The sequence below is a fragment of the Medicago sativa genome, chromosome 7 (genome assembly GCF_051527215.1).
Source record: "Medicago sativa cultivar Bolivia chromosome 7, Bolivia_mono, whole genome shotgun sequence".
NCBI classification, from domain to species: Eukaryota; Viridiplantae; Streptophyta; class Magnoliopsida; order Fabales; family Fabaceae; genus Medicago; species Medicago sativa.
In genome coordinates, this window is record NC_140755.1 from 64791012 (window position 1) to 64809889 (window position 18878).

Here is an 18878-nt window from a genome sequence, read left to right on the forward strand (position 1 = left end):
CAAAGTTGTCATTAAATGGATGTCAAAATATCATTACTCAATTTTTAAACAAGGGTCGCGTGCTTTTAAATCCAAATTCATTTCTTTATTTTAAGTCCAAAATTTATGGATTTATGGATTTGGTAAAAGTAGGGTTTATGAAATTTGGGGATTTTGAATTTTGTGTTTAGAAGAAGATGGAAGTGAAAATATTTAAGAAATTTGAAGATGTAGTTGGATGGACAGTTTTTTTTATTTAAGAAAGAAGATGATGAAGATGAGGATGAAGATGTTCATATGATTAATGAATTTATTTATTTTTATCAAAAAATATTTTATAAAATAAATTTATTAATAAAATTAATATTTTCATGTTTTTTTAATAGAAAAATGTACAAAAGGATTAACTTGTGCACATTTTAACTGAGAACAAAAGGATTAACTTGTCCTTTATCTTAATTTTGCCTTTATTTTTCTGTCATAAAAAAAAATCCGAAAAAATAAGTCCTAGTTGAGTCATTATCAAGAGTCTAGTTTAGTTGCTATTAGTTACTTTATTTTTCTTAGTCGTTACTAACCGTAGAATTTTTCTTTTTTAGCATGGTTTATTTTTATTTTTGTCGTGTGTGTTTTTATTTTCCTTTTAGTACCGACCATTTTTCTTTTCTTTTCTTACTTTTCTCATTAGGAACTAACCGTTTATTTTCTTTTTCTTTTCATTATTTTAGTGTCGTGGTTTTATGTAATAATAAATAATCATGTATTTAGAGAGTCGTAGTAATAACTACTGTCGTTATAATAACTACAGTCATTAGATCGAGTGTAGATTTTTTTTTGGTTACAAAAAGTTTAGGTGGGTTCGGCTCCGGTAACCACCAGGGTCAGGGCAGGCCTCAGGGCTCAGAGGAATCTCTTCCCAAGAGCGCTTATAGAGGTACTTACAGATCACCCACCAATCCCATCCTCACATCGGCAGCGGGAGTCGAACACACAACCTTCTGCAAGGAAGTGGCCCGCTCCTTTTGCCAACTGAGCCAATGTGGATTGGCGATCGAGTGTAGATTTAACAATAGGTAATTTTTTCTTGGAGTCATTTTAATTTCTAGGATCAATTTGGATTACGATTAGGATTAACATCTAGTAATAATAGCATTAAGTCATAATAATCAGTAACATTAATAGGTAGTCATAACAGTCAATTTAGGTATCTTCAGTCTAAACTCTCATGATGTTTTGCTTGCAAGAAATAAACTTCTTAGTATTCAAATTGAAATCAACTTAAAGAAACTAGAAGAAAAACTCTAGCTGAAATCTCATCAAAGGGGTTAGGGTGTGACTTTTGTGAACCAGATCATGCAAGTGGTGCATCCTGACCATCAAGTTTGGGGTTATATTAGAAGAAGCACAGTTAACAACAATAGGTTTAAGTCTTAAGATGCGATTTTTGTGAAAAACAACATCGTACATGTAGCTACCTACCCAAATTGTATAATTGATGTTACTCACCATTGTGTCAAAGAATGCTATTTAGCATCATCTACATAAAAATGGTCTGCATGACCCAGCCTGACCAAAAGAAGCTATTTTTATCCGTCAAGCTAGTAATTTTAAAAGAGAACTTTGAGGGAGGCAACGACAACCGGCCCACATGTTAATATTATTTCTATTGTTTGTATTTTTGTTGGATAAGAGCAGTTTACTAAAAGTTAATAAATGAGGCGCATGACAGACATGTCTCGGATGCATCAGTTCCATATCCATCAGGCGCCTCTACCCGAGCAACATTGAATCATGCGAGCTTTCCAAGCATGCATGGGGGGCTTTTACTTTGGCTTTTAATTCATTTTGTTTTAATTTTTAAGTTGTTTTGAATTCTCCTTGTTTGAGTCTTGTTTTGAAATAGTTGTTCTAAAGTAGGAGATTTTAATAGTATTGAAAAAGTAATAATAATAAGAAAAGGGCTGAGTTCTATGATGAATTCGGGAGATACACAAACCACCTGAATATTTCTCTAAACCCACATCGGTTTCTTTGTGAATATTTTTCTCTTGGAGATATACAAAGTTGCAGACTTTGAGTAAGTGTGTAAATAAACACTTTTAAGGAACAATAAGAACCTTGATAGTAAACATAAGTTTAAAATGTACACAAATAAAGTAGTATAAACTAGAGTGGGGAACAATAAAATCGTAATAAGGTGTAAAACGTAGAGGGGATCAGAGCATAAAAGAAAAAAAAAGTTAGGATCACAACCAAATATAGTGTAGGTGGTCCTAAAAATTAAAAGAAAAAGCTATAAAACTGTTTTTCTCTAACAAAAAGTTGCTCTGAGTTTTCCCATGTAGTAACAAACACCAAGTGAGTAAGAAAAAAAATTCTCACCTAGGTTATATGAAATAACTGTGCCATTTTAGTTGTATGTTTATTAACAAGGTTAGAACTTTTCCTCATATTGTTGTTTACACAGTAGAAATAAGAAGTTGGACTTCACACATACACCCACTTGAAATAGTTGTTGGGTTGAAAATAATCATGAATAGCTCAAGGTGATGTGATAAGTGTACCCTAAGAACAAAGCCTTTGAAATATAAATTTTGAAATTTTCTTGAAAAAATTACTTATGCTAAATTGTGCTGCTAATCTTGATTGTTTTTATTGCTTAAGGACAATCAAAGATTTAAGCATGGGGAAATTTGATAAGTCTTAATTTAGTGTGGTTATAGCATTTGAATTCAATAATATTTTTGGAGCTTTGGTCTTATTTATAGCTAGTTTAATACAAAATATTAGTTTTAATTTTTAAGACAAAAAATGAAGAAAAGGAAGAATTTTTAAGACCAGAAAACTGAGCACGGCCCAGAGCATGCCCGTGTGCATGTGCAGAGAAAAGAAGGAAGATAGGGCAGAAATTTAAGCACGAATTGTGCACCCTTCAAGCACGACTTGTGCACCCTTCAAGCACAACCGTGTGCCTTCTGAACACAGAAATCTGAAAAGTTGGGAAAGAACACGACCTAGAGCATGACCCCTAAGCACGATTGTGCGTCATGTGCGGTCAGAAAATAGTTGTTATTACAAACTTTTTGAATTCTCTATTTTAAAGCTAGTAAATCTAATTTAATGTTTGGTCTATGGTTTTAGACTATAAATAGGCCTCATATCAGACTTTAAAAGCATATTCGAACACTTGTATTCTTACTCTAATGTTGAAAGTAAAGTTTTTCAATGTTCTAAGTTTCTAGTTCTTATTTTTCTGAACTTTATATTGTTCTCTACATTTCTGCTCTTTATATTCTTGCTTTTTACATTTCAAGTTGTTTATTTTTATGCCTTTTAATTTCATGTATTTACATTTTAATCCCTTGTCTACTATGATCATAAGTGAGTAGCTCTTCTAGTCTTAGGATTGTGGGAATAATCAAATGATTTGATCCATATACAAACCCAATTCTAGACTATTATTTTATATGAAATTGTTTTCTAATATATTCTCATCATTTTTCAATTTGATATCTAATATTAACCGAAGAACCGAAAAGTAAAGTTTAATATTGATATTGAATAAAATTTCAAATATGAAACAAAGAACCGAGATGTCAAGTTTGATATTAGAACAAATGAGATTAGACAAGTCTCTCAAAAAATCTACAAAGATAGGATTGATTGCTTTTGGGATAATAAGGTTGTGATCAATGGGTCTCAATTATAATCAACCATGAGAATAGGCTTGATTATTGTTGAGATGTGTTCATGTGTTCTGAGATGAAACATATATACCAATTGAATGTCTTGCCTTACAAACATTTCATTATTGAATATAGAAATAGATAGGAAATGTAATGGATTAAACATTAAAATGAGAACCTCAATCCCATGACATGTTTTTTAATATCTGAATTTTAAACCAAACAAACTTATTCCTTTTCAGTTGATTAAAACTGAAAAATAGATTGATAATCACATAAAACTCATGTGCATTGATACTCTTTTTATTATTCAATAGAATCGTAGAATTTCGGAAACATGTCTGTGTTGGATATGATAAAAGGTAAATTAGGGGTGTTTACCTAATTAGAATATCGAAGGTGCCTTGTGATGCATGTGCATTCAAAACATTGCTTAAAAATTTACATAATTTTATATTTCATTTATTTATAAAACTAGACTATCATAATAATAATAATAATAATAATAATAATAATAATAATAATAATAATAATAATAATAATAATAATAATAATAATAATAATAATAATAATAATAATAATAATAATAATAATAATAATAATAATAATAATAATAATAATAATAATAATAATAATAATAATAATAATAATAATAATAATAATAATAATAATAATAATAATAATAATGTGACATTATTGTTTGCGATATATCCTATGAGCAATAGATGATATGAATACTTGCATACTATGATAATACACTTTTGAACTCTTAATAAAAATTGAATGGATAGAGAAACATAAATCAAATTTTGAAGCAATTATAAAAAATACAATTTGTATGGTCTACACATAACATTATATGCTGTCAGGTAACGTAATTACTTTTATACTTATTCAAAAAAAAAATTACTTTTATACTTAATTGTTTTTAAACTTATTTCTTCAAGTGTAACCAAAAACCCTTAATTATACAACTTAAGCTTACAAAAATTATTAATGCACTTATGAATTATGGGTAAAATCTTTGGTGGACAATCAGCATCAGTAGAACAGGGAATGCGATCTGCATTGTCAAATAAGAAAAATAAAAATTTTTAATAAAAGGAGATATAATATAGTTTATAAGATAAATTAGAAAATGTTGGGAAAAATGACATACCACCATTTATTACAACAAAAAATAGAGAAAGAAATATAATCAAAGCATAAACAAATTTGAGAATTTGAGCCATATGTTTCCTCCTTTGCATTTAATAAATAGAATTTTTTTTGATCTATTTATAAGTTCAAAATTTTTGCTTTGTAAACTTCAATCAGATAGTTGTTAGCACTTAGAAATTGCAAGAAGACATTTATAAAATTAAAATTAATGTTAAATGTCTCAAATCAATTACCCCTCTAGTGCACTCAATTGATCAATTAACCTTAGTAAAGATCTCTGATAAAATATTGATGATAATCAGAGTTTATTAGTAATATTTTACTTATATTTTATCCATTCGTAATAGATATGAGAAAAATATGAAAAATATAAACAATAGTAATCGATGATGAAATAAATTTATTGTATAAATAACGCATAAAAAATGTGACAGCACATTTATTTATAAATTAAAATATGTCATAAAAAATATTTGTTGTAAACATGAAACATGAACTTTTAGTTTGTAAAAAATGAGGGACTAAAATTTAAAATAGAAAATTTAAAGGGACCGAAAAATCGAAGAAACTTTTTAAGATACTAAAACAAAAAGTTGGTAATTTTATGGGGACTAAAAATATTTAACCCTAAAATATATGTACCATAAAATGATTTCTTGACAATTTTGTTTTAGAATTGTATATATTTATGTGAAAATCAAGTCTCACGTATCTTAAAGATAATGTTGAACTAAAGTTTAATGAGAGAGACACTCCTCACCAAACAAACCAATTTCGTAAGGATGATTTAGGCCAAATATAAAAACTCAAAATGATATCATAGTAGTCTATCAATTCGGATCACCCACCATTTATATTCATGCCCCAAAATCAATATATAGTGCTGGGTTGGTGTGGAGTATATTGCGAATATGCTACATATTTTAAAGCTAAGACTTGACTGAAGTTTATAAAGAGAGACATTCTTCACCTTACAACACATGTTTGTATAGTTTATAAAAATAAAAATAAAAAACCCAAGTTTATACATTTTAAGGATGTGTTAGACACAATATAAAATCTTGATTAGGATCTAAATGGCCTAATTACTTGTTAGAGTGGTAGGTCAGGTATCAACATGGTAAGTACAAACCATGCTCAAATATGTGATCTTTTTTTGTGGTGTCCAATGTTCAAACCTTGAGTCTTGCATATATAATGCATTATTCTTACCAACTGAGTTAAGCTTACGAGGATCTCAAATATGTGATCTAACAAAGAACAACCATGTTAGATATTGTAACACCATTCAATCAAATTAAAATAAAATTGAAGCACCATTAAATTAATCATCTAGGAATATAATATAACATTGTTCCTGTATGGAAAAGTTAGAGTAAACTCTAGAATCAAATGGAAAAGTCTCATCGCAATATATAAAATAATATTAACAGTGCAATACTAGGTTTGAGTTACATGTAAACGATCTCATAATTAGTTCTGCAAAATAGGAAATGCATAACTACCCAATAGTAGCTAAGAATTTTAAGATATTTTCTAGGACTAATCATATTTTCTTCTATCACATTGAATAATGATATAAACTTCTATCATGAAAAACAAATTGGATCATTATGGGATGCAATTATATCTCAATGGTCTCCCAAAAGAGAAAACCAAAAACAAACATCTTTTGTGACCTCGGAGTTAACAATTCATTCCTGTAAGTATACTTCTATTAGTCTGTGTAATTGTATAGACCATTAAATGTGAAAAATGTAAAGATCCAAACCTATACAGTAAGAATTGGCATAACGAATGTGGCACATTTCTTTGACATAATGACTTGTCATTGAACATTAACTACTTTGGTTCCATTGACGATCGATTAACTCTGCAAAATAGTGCTATGCATACTGTTAATCACTTCACTTATATTATTTTTATTATATAATCCTAATTAGTTATATATATACATATTATTTTTCTTATCTTCTATGTTTATAACCAAAAAATGACGTAATTTTTTTTTTTTGAGGGATAAAAAATGACGTAATTTGTTTAAAATAAAATTAGAAAGTTAATAAATATAGTACTACTTATAATGTTTTTTGACAAGATAGTACTGTAATGTTGAGACACGAAAATATGTTGCAAATAAATATTTTTTCTACGTAGGAAGACACTCAGTTGAAAAGAAAATTGGAGAAACCAGTTTTTGATGCACACTCTTCGGTCATTATTTTAAGTAAAAATCAACATTTTAAATTCATTCAATTAATGATGTAAGTGATCTTTATTATAGACCAGATACATCATTTAATTAATGAATCAAAAATGTTGATTTTTGTTTATAATAGTGATCAAAGTGTATATTCTTCTGTAGGATTCCTTCAACTAATTTCCACGTGTTTTTTTGAGCTTTGCTGTTTCCCCTGACTTAAAATAAATGAATTTAATGTTTCATTAAATTTCTTGTGATGTGGAAGTAATGTGTGATCCAGGTAAAACGGCTACGTACATATGCATTTTACGATAAAATATCATACTACATTCGTCCCTAATTATAAGACCCTTTTGAGAAATTTTTTTGTCCCTTTTTATAAGACCCCTTTGATATTTCCAACTACATTAATTATTTCTTTACATACATGCCCCTATTTATTATACATTTTTTTCTTCCCTCAGCAATAAATAACATGTTGAAAACATAAACCAACTCTTTCTCTTAAAGGATAAAATTGTAAAAACATTAGTAATTACAAACATATTTAATACAAATATTCACTATCTTAATTCCCGTTATTTTTTCATAAGGGCCCTATAATTAGGGACGGAGGTAGTAACATCTCATGAATTCTTTAAGGGAAATGTTAACTTGTATCTTTGAGACATAAGTTAAGAAGTCAAATGTAGAAGTTTTTTTTGAAAATTGTGCATTCAACGTCTTAAAAGTATCAAAAGTTATATTTTCAATATACTTCATCCGTTTCAAAATGAATGTCTTTTAAGTTTTTACACACATATTAAAAAATGCATTAATTAAAAGAAAGAGAAATGTTATTTTACAAAATTATCTTAATCAACTATTGGCTTGTTTTTCATTAAAGAAAAAATAATACTCCCTCCGTCCTAAATTATAAGCAAAAAAAAAAAATCACACTTATTAAGATGTAAAAACAATTTGTATTGGTTATTAGTTATAGAGAAAATGAAAGAGAGAGCATAATGAATGCAAATTGCATTTAATTTCTTCTTGGAAAAGATGATTTTTTGAAAAAACATAATTAAATATGATAAAAGTTAAACTTTTTTGCTTATAATATGGGACAAGGAAAGTGAGTTTTTTTTGCTTATAATTTGGGACAGAGGGAGTACTTTATAAGCAATGTATATAGTATTAATGGAAGAGTACAATTGAAAAGAAAAAATTATTACTCCCTCCGTCTCACAATAATAGTCTCTTTAGCATTTTTTCTTTTTCTCAAAATAATTGTCACTTTAGAATACCAATGCAGCATTTATTATTTTTTTCCATTATTATACCCTTATTTATTGAATTTCATCAAACTTAACTACTCCACTAACTACAATTAATAAGGGTATTTTAGTAAATGATATTAATTTTACCATTGAAATCAACACAATCAATCATTTCCTTAATAACCGTGCACAAACCTTAAACGACAATAATTTAGAGACGGAGGGAGTATCACATTAGAAACCAAAAGTGACATTTATTTTGAAACATTTTTTTTTCTAAAACGACACTCATTTTAAAACGGAGGGAGTAAAATTTATTTTAAATTTTCATTTTAAGCTTTTTAATTAATTTGTGTCTTTAGGACACAAGTTAGCATGACCCATTATTTAAACACATGTGTTTCAATTTCATTAATGTATTAATTTCTATGTTTATATAAAATTCAAGAGCATGTCCCCGTGAGTTTAGTTCAGTTGGTAAGGACATTGCATAATTTATGCAGGGACTGGGGTTCGAACCCCGGACACCCCACTTCTCCACATTTAATTGTGTGAGCTCCAGCCAGTAAACTACTAGACAAAAAAAATTAAAAAATTCAAGAGCATTACTCTCCCGATTCATAATGACTGATTATTACTCTCTCGATTCAAAATGATTGATTATAAGTTTAAAGTCGTTGTCTTGTCAATGACTTTTTTTTACGTAGAGTAGATCATCATCATCTCTTAAAAAGATTATCAATATAAAAAATCTCTTAAGAAGATTATCAATATTTATACATGTATATGCTTTATACACTCTAAAAAATATAGTCAAATGTCTATCCTTTTATTTTAGGAAAATGTCAAAGAGTGTTTCCGGGGCATTCTTTAAGGGTCTTAAATAAAAACTTTTTATAAAAAAATTATGTATTCAATGCATGGGAAATTGAACTATTTGACTTTTTTAAAGAATAATTTCCTAATTTAGTAGGCTTAAAGAGCGCTCTGAAGACACTCGTTAACAAGACCCCTTCTTTTAGTATGGTAGTTCTTGAAGAACGTTATCTACCAGGTCTCGAATAGTGACAAAAGAAAATTCTTGTCTTAAATTTTTTGGATTATAAACATATTAAATATCTTTTGAAGTAATAATTAAAGTGTAAATGCATCACAAGGAAAATTTGACTTCCAAACAAAAGTTGACTCTCCAAATTTGTTTCTATCAATTGTTGCATCGTAATAAATTTATTGATAAATATAGGGTCATGTTAACTTGTGCCTTTAGGGCATAAGATAAGAAAGTTAAAATAGAATTAAATAATAAATTGTATATTGAGAAGATAACTTTTGAAACTTTTAAGGTATTGAATGCACAATTTCCAAGAAAAAATTTTCACATTTGGTTTCTTAACTTATGCCTCAAGGGCACAAGTTAACATTTCCCATAAATATAATACAAAAATACGACAAAGAGTTTGAACAACTGCCTCATTAAAAACCTTACCGACTAAACCAAATGAGATGAAACCTAAATGAAGGAAAAAAGAGTGCAGTTTTATAACATAACTAGCAAACAACAATTAGAAAACCATAATTAACTAATTTAACTAATTTATATGTTGCAAATTTAAATAACATATATCACATGTGTATTGTTACATTATCTAACGAATGAGGACACAAACCTTATACATACACTTATAATATGGAGGGGGAACTGCCACAGGACAATCAGCTGTAGTCTCGCAGGGAATTGCTACATTGTAAAATAAAAAAAGAAATATTACTAAAAAAAAGGTGATATAACATTGTGTATAAAATCAATTTGAAAATTCAAAAATGCTGTGAAAAATAACATACATCCATTGGTTACAACAAGAAATTGAGAAAGCAATACGATGAAATCAAAAATAAACACTAGTATTCGAGGCATTATTTTCCTTCCTTGCATGTAATAAATAGAATATTTTTACCATGTATTTTTTACGTAAATTTTTTCACTTTGTCTCTAATTAATATGTCATGTGTAGTTTTTAGTTGAGTCAATTAACCCCTTAACCTTTCGCAAAATGAACACCAAAGTTCTTTGTTTTTTTTTTTTTAATAAAATCAATTTTTTTTTTATTTATCTTTTAGCTTTTCGTAATAGATAAGGGAAAACACAAGAGACACAACAATAATAAATATAAAAAAATATCAGTTGTATAATTAATGCATCAAGAGGTAACAAAATATCTCTTTCAAAAAAGAAAGGTAACAAAATATTTATTTATAAATTAAAAATACCATCGGATAATTTTGTTTTGAAAAAAACAATTAAAATTATTACATACCTGTAATGGTATGGAGCTAAACTGCCCAAGTCGAATAGAAGTTAAGTTGAACATAATATGTCATGTGATATAGACTACCATTTCAAATAAGCCACTTATTTTGATAAGTCTGAACATAATTAGGTAAGTAAGTGATGCCCCTCTTGTTGAATCAATGAGTTTTAGAATAATGTGGTTTAGTAATGACGACATCTATTCCATAGGTGGGTGCGGTTGTCAGGAGACGACGAGTCATCTTCTTTTTCGATGCGACATCTTTGGCAGTGTATGGCAAGGTATATTTCAGTGGCTTGGTATTTCATTCATCTCTCCAGACTTCGTTCGCGATCATCTTCATCAGTTTGGTCATATGGCGTGGTTACCTCGATCTACACATCCTTTCCTCAAAGTGATCTAGCATGCTTGTGTCTGGACAGTTTGGAAGGAAAGAAACAACAGGATTTTCAAACCCAAAGCTCGGGATTTGGTTCAATTATTAGACAATATAAAGTTCTTGTCTTTTTCTTGGTTAAAGGCTAATATGCTCACTTATGCTTTCAGTTATAATGACTGATGGCGGTACCCATTAATTTGTATGGGTGTTATGGTGTAGTTTTCTTTGTGTTTTGTTCGTTGTGTCTTTTTGACAACAGATACTTGACTTTGTAATTTTTATGGAGTGATTATCTTCGCACACCTTGTGCGAGATGAATCACTCTTGGTGATTTATTATATTCCATTTTGACTTCTTCAAAATAATAATAATAATAATAATAATAATAATAATAATAATAATAATAATAATAATAATAATAATAATAATAATAATAATAATAATAATAATAATAATAACGTATAGAAGAACAATTAGAACATCCACAATAGAGAGACTCAATTTTGTTACTTAAATAGGCCCCATGTGTATAGAGTTGTCAATTGGGCTAGCCCGACCCAGCCTACCTCAGTCCGGTGCGCCAGCTGATATAAATGGGCTAGAGAGGGTCAACCCACTTGATTCACGAGCTACCAAAATTGAGCTCAACCCAATTACTAGTGGGCTACATAGCCAGATGGGTCATCTTGGCCCATATTTTAAAATGTATTATTTTTCTTTTATAAAAAAAGATGCAACGGACAATACATAAATTATTATCTATCAAATAAATCAATGTGTTTGTAAACTTAATCAAATGATATATAAAACATCTACTAAATCAACATCCACAATGGATAAGTAGCACAAAAACATCAATGTAAAAGTAAAGAGTATTTAGTATAACTCACAAAGTACAACCTTGAAGATGATCAAATTCATTCTTACATGATAAAATAGTTCAATCTTACCTAGTAAAACTATTTTATAAACTATATATTTTTTTAGTATTCTTAAAGGGCAGGTCCACAAGACCAGTGGTCCAGCCCAGGCCGGCCCATGTAAAATACAAGCCCGGTGGGCTAGCCCAAAAATATAGGGTCATTTTTTTGTGCCATTTTAACGGTTCGGCCAGCACAAAAATAGGGGGTCGATGGGCCAGCCCGGTGGGTATAGCCCATTTGGACAGCTCTACCCGTGTACACACCAGTCATTTATAATTTTTTAATAATATTACCTAATAAGCACTCAATCCCTCCAACCCAACATCTCACGCAAATTTCTTAAATGGGACTTATTAATCAACTATCAATAATTTTGTATCATTACATTTCAATTTTTGAATATTATAAAAGTGTGGGTTCCCCTTAAGATTGGAGGTCTTAAGTGAGCCTTTAGGTCTTATAAGACCCCCAACAACTTTTCTCCCTTATAGGGGTACCTAATTGGTACCAAGTCTTAAATGTTTAATATTCTTCCATTGGAGATGTCTTAAGTACTCTAAAGTTTATTCAAGTGTGTTGGACCATAGAGTTAAAATATGACTCTAAATTAACATTTTGTCTATGAAAACACACTACTCTAAACAAAGAATAACAACTTTGATGCTCAAGTAAGGCTTTGATGACAAAGCTCTGATCTGAAGATGGTCAACAAAAATTCAAAGCTCATATCAAGTATGCATCAGGTTATGAAGACAAGTTCAGATATGGAGACGAAGCTTTAAAGCATCAAGTCATTGGTCAACGCTTTCATTTTAGTGTACATTGTACTTATGATTTACTCTCTCCGTTTCAAAATACATGTTCAATTTTTGCAATGTGTACTATTCAATTGACTTACTTTGACCATACTTTTTAACTAATGTATAAATACAAATATTAGCATTTAAGATGTTGTTTGATTTGTCTCGACAAATATTTTCAAAAAATTAAATTTTTAAAATTTTTTACTTTAGATAATTAAAGATATTAACGGTCAAAATTGTGCATTGGCATATGTGAAGTAGTTGACTTGGACATGTATTTTGAAACAGAGGGGGTAAGACGGTTTCATGATCGTACCATGTGTTTCAGTCTTAATTTCCTTTATCCGGTACTAATTTATAACATATTAAAGGGTTTTCTAGAAAATCATTTAGGGTGTTACATTTTTTGTGTAAATATCTAATTAATATACATCATTTTGAAAGTGTAGGCAATCATATATTATATCCAATTAATATACTATTCATTGTGCATTCTAATTTTGCTTAAAAATTTACATACTTTTTATATTTCATTTTTGTTTGCGATATACATCCTATGAGCAACCGAAGATATGAATACTTGCATACTATGACAACACTTTTGAACTCTTAATAAAAATTTAAAGGGTAGAGAAACATAAATCAAATTTTGAAGTAATTATAAAAATACAATTATTATGGCCTAAACATAACATTATATGCTTTGAGGTAACATAATTAATTTTAAGCTTGATTGTTTTTTAACTTATGTAACCAAAAAACCTTATGTCTTCAACTTCAACTTCTGCTTACAAAAATTATTAATGCACTTATGAATTATAGGTAAAGCCTTCGGTGGACAATCAGCATCAGTAATACAGGGAATGCGACCTGCATTGTTAAATAAGAAAAAGAAATTTTTTACTAATAGAAGATATAACTTTGTTTATAAGATAAATTAGAAAATGTTGGGAAAAATGACATCCCACCATTTATTACAACAAGAAATAGAGAAAGAAATATAATCAAAACATAAACGAACGTGAAAATTTGAGCCATTTGTTTCCTCCTTTGCATGTAAATAAATAGAATTTTTTTCCAAACTATTTATAAGTTCAAATTTCTTGGTTTGTAAACTTTAATTAGATAGTGGTCAACTCTTAGAAGTTGCAAAAAACCATTTATAAAATTGAAATTAATGTTAAATGTCTCTAATCAATTACCCCTTTAGTGCAAAGTTCATTAGTAATATTTTACTTATACTAGTTTAGACACCCGTGCCAAGCACGGGCTAGATTGTCACTATTTATTTTTATTATATAAATATTAATTATATGTCAAATTCATTATTTTTATATATAATATATCAATGGTACATATCATTATTGTTTTATTAATTAAACATTGTATATTAATATACTAACACACACACACAGATATATATATATATATATATATATATATATATATATATATATTTAGATTTTCGTATCGCTAAACAACAACAATTTAACGGATGTAACACTGGTCCTCGTAAGCTTAACTCAGTTGGTAGGGACAATGCATAATATATGCAAGGTCCGGGGTTCAAATCCCGGCCACCACAAAAAAAAAACGCATGTAACACTAAAATAGTAATCTTTAATGTTGAAAGATCTCACGCGATAAATAAAATCAAGTAGATATTTGTTATATGGATATCGATAATAAATGGATTATTGTTTTTTTTGTGTTCTTCCTGTAATTAGGAATGGATACGTTAATTTTTCCACTCTCGTTGGTGGATCCTATTCCATCTCCAATTGAAAGCATCCAATCGACAAACTTTCTTATCTCATCTTGCTCGACACGAACGGTTAAAGCACGTAAACGCATATTTGTTGTAAGTGTGAGAACCTTACAGTGACTCCACAACATTGATGAGTTGATGGATGAAGCAAGTATGTCTTTTCTGCATCCTTTTCTTATCACTGGCAAAATTTGTCTGAAATCACCGTCCAAAACCACAGAAAGACGCCCAAATGGTTTGTCTGTATTATCGACGCCGTCATAAGACATTATATCGCGCATGGTTCGGTCAAACGCCTCAAAACAATAACGATGCATTATCAAGTGTCAAACGCCCCAAATGGACACCCATGTCAAGCACAGGCTAGAATTTCGTCATATTTGAGGGAGAAAATGCTCTGATGTATCAAGTGTCGGTTAAAGTTCAATATTGAATAAAAAAGTGGAGGTTGAACAATAAATAAATTAATAAAACTCATATTTTAGTCTTCAATTTTTCGATGAAGATGTGGTATTGTTCTCACTTGTGTGGTTTCTCTTTCTGTAATGTGTCGAATCACATCAATGTTGACTCCCCTATATGTATTATCTTGGTTTTCGGGTGTCAAACATTGATTACGTTTGAGCCTTTCTAACCGGTGATATCTTATTTTTTCTTGGGAAGGGAAAAAGTAAGCAAAACCCTTGAGAATCGAGGTCCGGGAGTTGTTTTCGCTACGGGAAGGTGTTAGGCACCCATAACGACTATAGTAACCTATAGGAACCGTCTTTAATTTCTACGTGCGCGCTTTATTTTTAAATGCTATTTTGAAAGATGTTATTTAACCTAAGAATGTTCTAAGTGAAGAATTGGAGGGAGAAGAATGTTTTTGGATTTTTATTTTAGTTGAATTGAAGGAATTTTGTTCCTTGCCTACGTACCCGTTTAAGGGATCAAATCCACCGTAGTTCTCTTTCAAAAATGTTTTTGTTTTTGTTGGTTGATTTTAAGTTTGAAAATAGAGTTTTGAAGAATAGAAAGAGGCCTCAAGGGCATGAGATTTGGAAAAGGTGAGGTGGGATTAGTTATTTGCGAAATATGGTCAAAGTATGATTATTTTCATTTGGAATTTGATTAAGAAAATGAAAAGGAAAATTCAATGGGATTTTGATCCCAAGGTTTATTTAGAAAAAGGGTTTGAGTGATGTTGTTCATATTTGTTTGGAAAATTGGTTTTTCTAAGTATAAGTCCTAGGCATTCATCTAAACATACAATCCTAAACATACATCTAAGCATGCATATTCTAACTATATAGTGATGTGTGTGCATGTGTCGGTGCTTGTGTCGGTGTACATCATTAGAGTCCATTGTCCTTATTACATCATACCCTAGATACATTCTATGGCCTCTTTGCCAAGAAAATTAAAAGTGCATGAAAGTAAAATACAAGAATTTCCTAAGTATTACATTCTAATTTTTGCATGGAATTTAAAGTGTGAGAAAAATAAAGCTAAAGACACAAGATGGAAACAAGGGGGTTAGTGAACAAAAATGTATGAAATGATGGAAATATTATATAAAAGAAATGGTAGGAACAAAACCAACAAAATGCACTAGAAGTATATACAATCATATAGAGTTTTTTGGAGAATTTTTATAAGCACATGAAATGGTAAAAAGCATGGAAACATGGAACATACAAGAGGCAAATTCACATATGGCATTTCACACATCTTGGAAGCAAGTATTTCAGCCAAGTCATAGGACAAGAAAATTGCAATTAAGCACATATTTGTGGTATTTTTCAAGGCAAGAAAAGTATCAAAACATAGGGTAGAAAGAATTCCATCATAACATTCATTTAGAATCATTTTCGAGTGCAAGAAAAATTAACCAAATCACAAGTAAAAGATAGGACAAATTTACAAGGCATGGCACCTATTTTTTGGAGCGTTTTTATAGGCAAGAAAATCAAACAAAGTGCAAGTAAAAAAAAGAATCATTATTAACAAACTTGCAAAGAAAATTGAAACTAACAAAAGATAGTACACACATTTTTTACGTTTTCAAGAACAAGATTCAATCCTAAAAATGATCAAGAGACAATCAAAAGGATCAAAGCATATGGAATTTTTATCTACACTTTAACAAAACATTCAACAAGAACTAAAAAAAAACTAACGATATCAATTACGCTTTACACATATATTTTCCTAAACAATTTTAACATATAAAACACATCAAGAATTAATAAAAATATCAATAAGAACAACTAGGAAAAAAAATAGTAATTCTACCAATCAATTTGGAGCAAACAGGGGTGTACCTGGCAAGAAGTAGGGTGCAGGTAGCAAAAAAAATGCAGCAGTGTTTAGGAACAAAGCCCAGGCCCAAACTCACACAACATTCTTCTTCTCTTCTTCTTTCTCAGCTCTTCCATGGATTGCTTCTCAAACAGAGCCACATGAACGTTGAACAAGTGTGAAATATACCTTCCAAAAGTGTCTTTCCTCCATAGCACGTGGGCATAGTTCTTCTCAACCTTGAAATTTCCTTAACAGTAGTTAAAACAAGAGTAGCATGCTTCTCCTGAAACTTATTGAGATCCTTTCTAACATTAGGAGTAGCCGCATCGGAACCTTCAGATTCAGATTCATCTGAATTAACAGGACAATGTTTGAACGTAGTGGAAGTAAGCCCGTGAACAAACGATCGAAGATCATCAGTGATACCGAATCGTTCAAGGTTTTCGACCGGTGGAGCCACCGTAGAGCTTGTTGTGGCGGCTGCAATGGCGGAGAATTGAGGAGGAGGATGAAACTGAGAAGAACGTTGACGGTGTTGATAATTAGCAGCGTTAACAGCGTTACCGGCAAGGTCAAGACGGGAAAGAAGAGATTTAACGGCGGGATCGCCGTCGGCGAAGGAAATGAAACATGAGGTACCGTTTTCAACGACGGTGCGAAAAGAGAAAATTAAGAGAGAGAGGAAGAGAAATGTGAAGAGATTTGAGGTGAATGATGAGGTTGCTTGTTTGAAAAGTTGTGCAGTGGAACGCACGTTGTGCAACCGTAGTTGGTCGCTCATCGCCGATTATGATTAATTTTCCGATTGGCTTTTTTGGATAATCGTGTTGGAGAAGGTGGGTGTGGATAATGATTGCGATGGCGAATTCGAAAGAAGCATTTACGTCATGAATTGGAAAATTGGGATGAATAGGTAATTGAAGGTGTGGTTATGGAGGTTTAGAGATGGATTGTGGTGGTGAATTGAAGGTTGAAGATGATGGTTTTGTGGTGGTTGAAGTGGTTAGAGGTGGTTATGAAGGTTGTTAGGGTGGTTGAGTGGTGGAGGAAGGTTGTTATGGAGTTTGTTAGAATGGTTTTTGTGTTGGTTATGGTGGAGAAAGTGGTGGTTGAAGAGTTAGTTATGGTGGAGAGAGAATGGGAGGGAAAAATTGAGAGAAAGAGTTTTTGTGATTTTTTGTGAAAAATGATTGAAATAATTAGTTGTGAAAAATGATTAGTGTTGAAAAATTGACCACAAGTTTGACTTATATAGGTGATGTGGTGAGCCTGGACCAATGAAATAATGCCATGTGGCACTTGACTTGTAACAAACTTTTAAGGACCAATAACATTTGGACACATGGCACTTGGACTCTAACAAACTTAAAAGGGATTAAAACGTAAATAACAAAAGTGCGCGGACTAAAATGAAAATTAAAACTAAAATCGAATTGAAAAAGTAAATTGAAAATTAACGTAAAACGAGACGATTAAAAACAACAAAGCAGATTAAAACGAATCAGAAATATTATGTGAAATGACCAAAACGCCCCTAGGGACTAAAATGACTCGAAACGACTCAAATGCAATTTAAAAATGGATTTTTAACAGGGAACTAAAGCAAGAGCTTATACAAACAACTTAAAAGACTCAGAGACAATTTTTAGAATTTAAACAGGGTTTTAACACATGAAAAGACTAAAATGCCCCTAGGGGCAAAATTGACTCGAAATGACTTCAAATGCAATTTTTGGAAAGGGTTTTGACATAGAATGAAACAAAGACTTATTCAAACTACTTGAAAAGACTCAAACAAAATTTTAAAAGACTGAAAGAAATTTTGACATAGGAAATGACTAAAATGCCCCTAGGGGCTAAACTGACTAGAAAATGACTCAACTGATATTTTTTGAAATGAATTTTGACATGAGGCTGAAACAAGGACTTATACAAACCAATTTAAAAGACCCAAACAATTTTCAAAGATTAAAATGAGTTGAATGCAGGAAATGACTAAAATACCCTTTTTCATGAATTTTGCAAATAACATTGAAATAAAATGCAGAGAAAGATGCAATTGATCAGAGACATATCAGATGACTTATAATGCAAGAAAAGAAGAATTGAACAAGTATTTTTA

The 18878-nt window shown here is 30.3% G+C and overlaps 2 protein-coding genes and 2 long non-coding RNA genes across 5 annotated transcripts; 1 reads left to right on the forward strand and 3 right to left on the reverse strand.

The window, feature by feature from the left end:
• Positions 1-4297: 4297 nt before the first annotated feature.
• On the reverse strand, positions 4298-10359 carry LOC146907694 (uncharacterized). Of its 2 annotated transcripts, XM_085730834.1 has the most exons (4): positions 10131-10359; positions 9940-10026; positions 5959-6062; positions 4298-4728 (listed from the first exon to the last, which is right to left on the reverse strand). In XM_085730834.1, the coding sequence occupies exons 1-4, from the start codon at positions 10219-10221 to the stop codon at positions 4675-4677; spliced, it is 336 nt and encodes a 111-aa protein (XP_085586960.1). In that variant the 5' UTR covers positions 10222-10359; the 3' UTR covers positions 4298-4674. The 2 variants fall into 2 exon arrangements, 1 of the variants encoding a protein (XP_085586960.1); XR_015020650.1 differs by lacking the exons at positions 5959-6062; positions 9940-10026; positions 10131-10359 and adding an exon at positions 4825-5206.
• Positions 10360-10429: 70 nt separating this feature from the next.
• LOC146907695 (uncharacterized) lies at positions 10430-11321 on the forward strand. Its single transcript, XR_015020651.1, has 2 exons — positions 10430-10726; positions 10807-11321. It is a non-coding gene; the product is annotated as an uncharacterized LOC146907695 (long non-coding RNA).
• Positions 11322-13330: 2009 nt separating this feature from the next.
• Positions 13331-13779, reverse strand: LOC146907696 (uncharacterized). Its single transcript, XR_015019668.1, has 2 exons — positions 13671-13779; positions 13331-13572 (listed from the first exon to the last, which is right to left on the reverse strand). It is a non-coding gene; the product is annotated as an uncharacterized LOC146907696 (long non-coding RNA).
• A 1324-nt stretch (positions 13780-15103) lies between these two features.
• On the reverse strand, positions 15104-17971 carry LOC146907697 (uncharacterized). Its single transcript, XM_085725408.1, has one exon. The coding sequence runs from the start codon at positions 17535-17537 to the stop codon at positions 16878-16880; it is 660 nt and encodes a 219-aa protein (XP_085581534.1). The 5' UTR covers positions 17538-17971; the 3' UTR covers positions 15104-16877.
• Between the last annotated feature and the right edge of the window lie 907 nt (positions 17972-18878).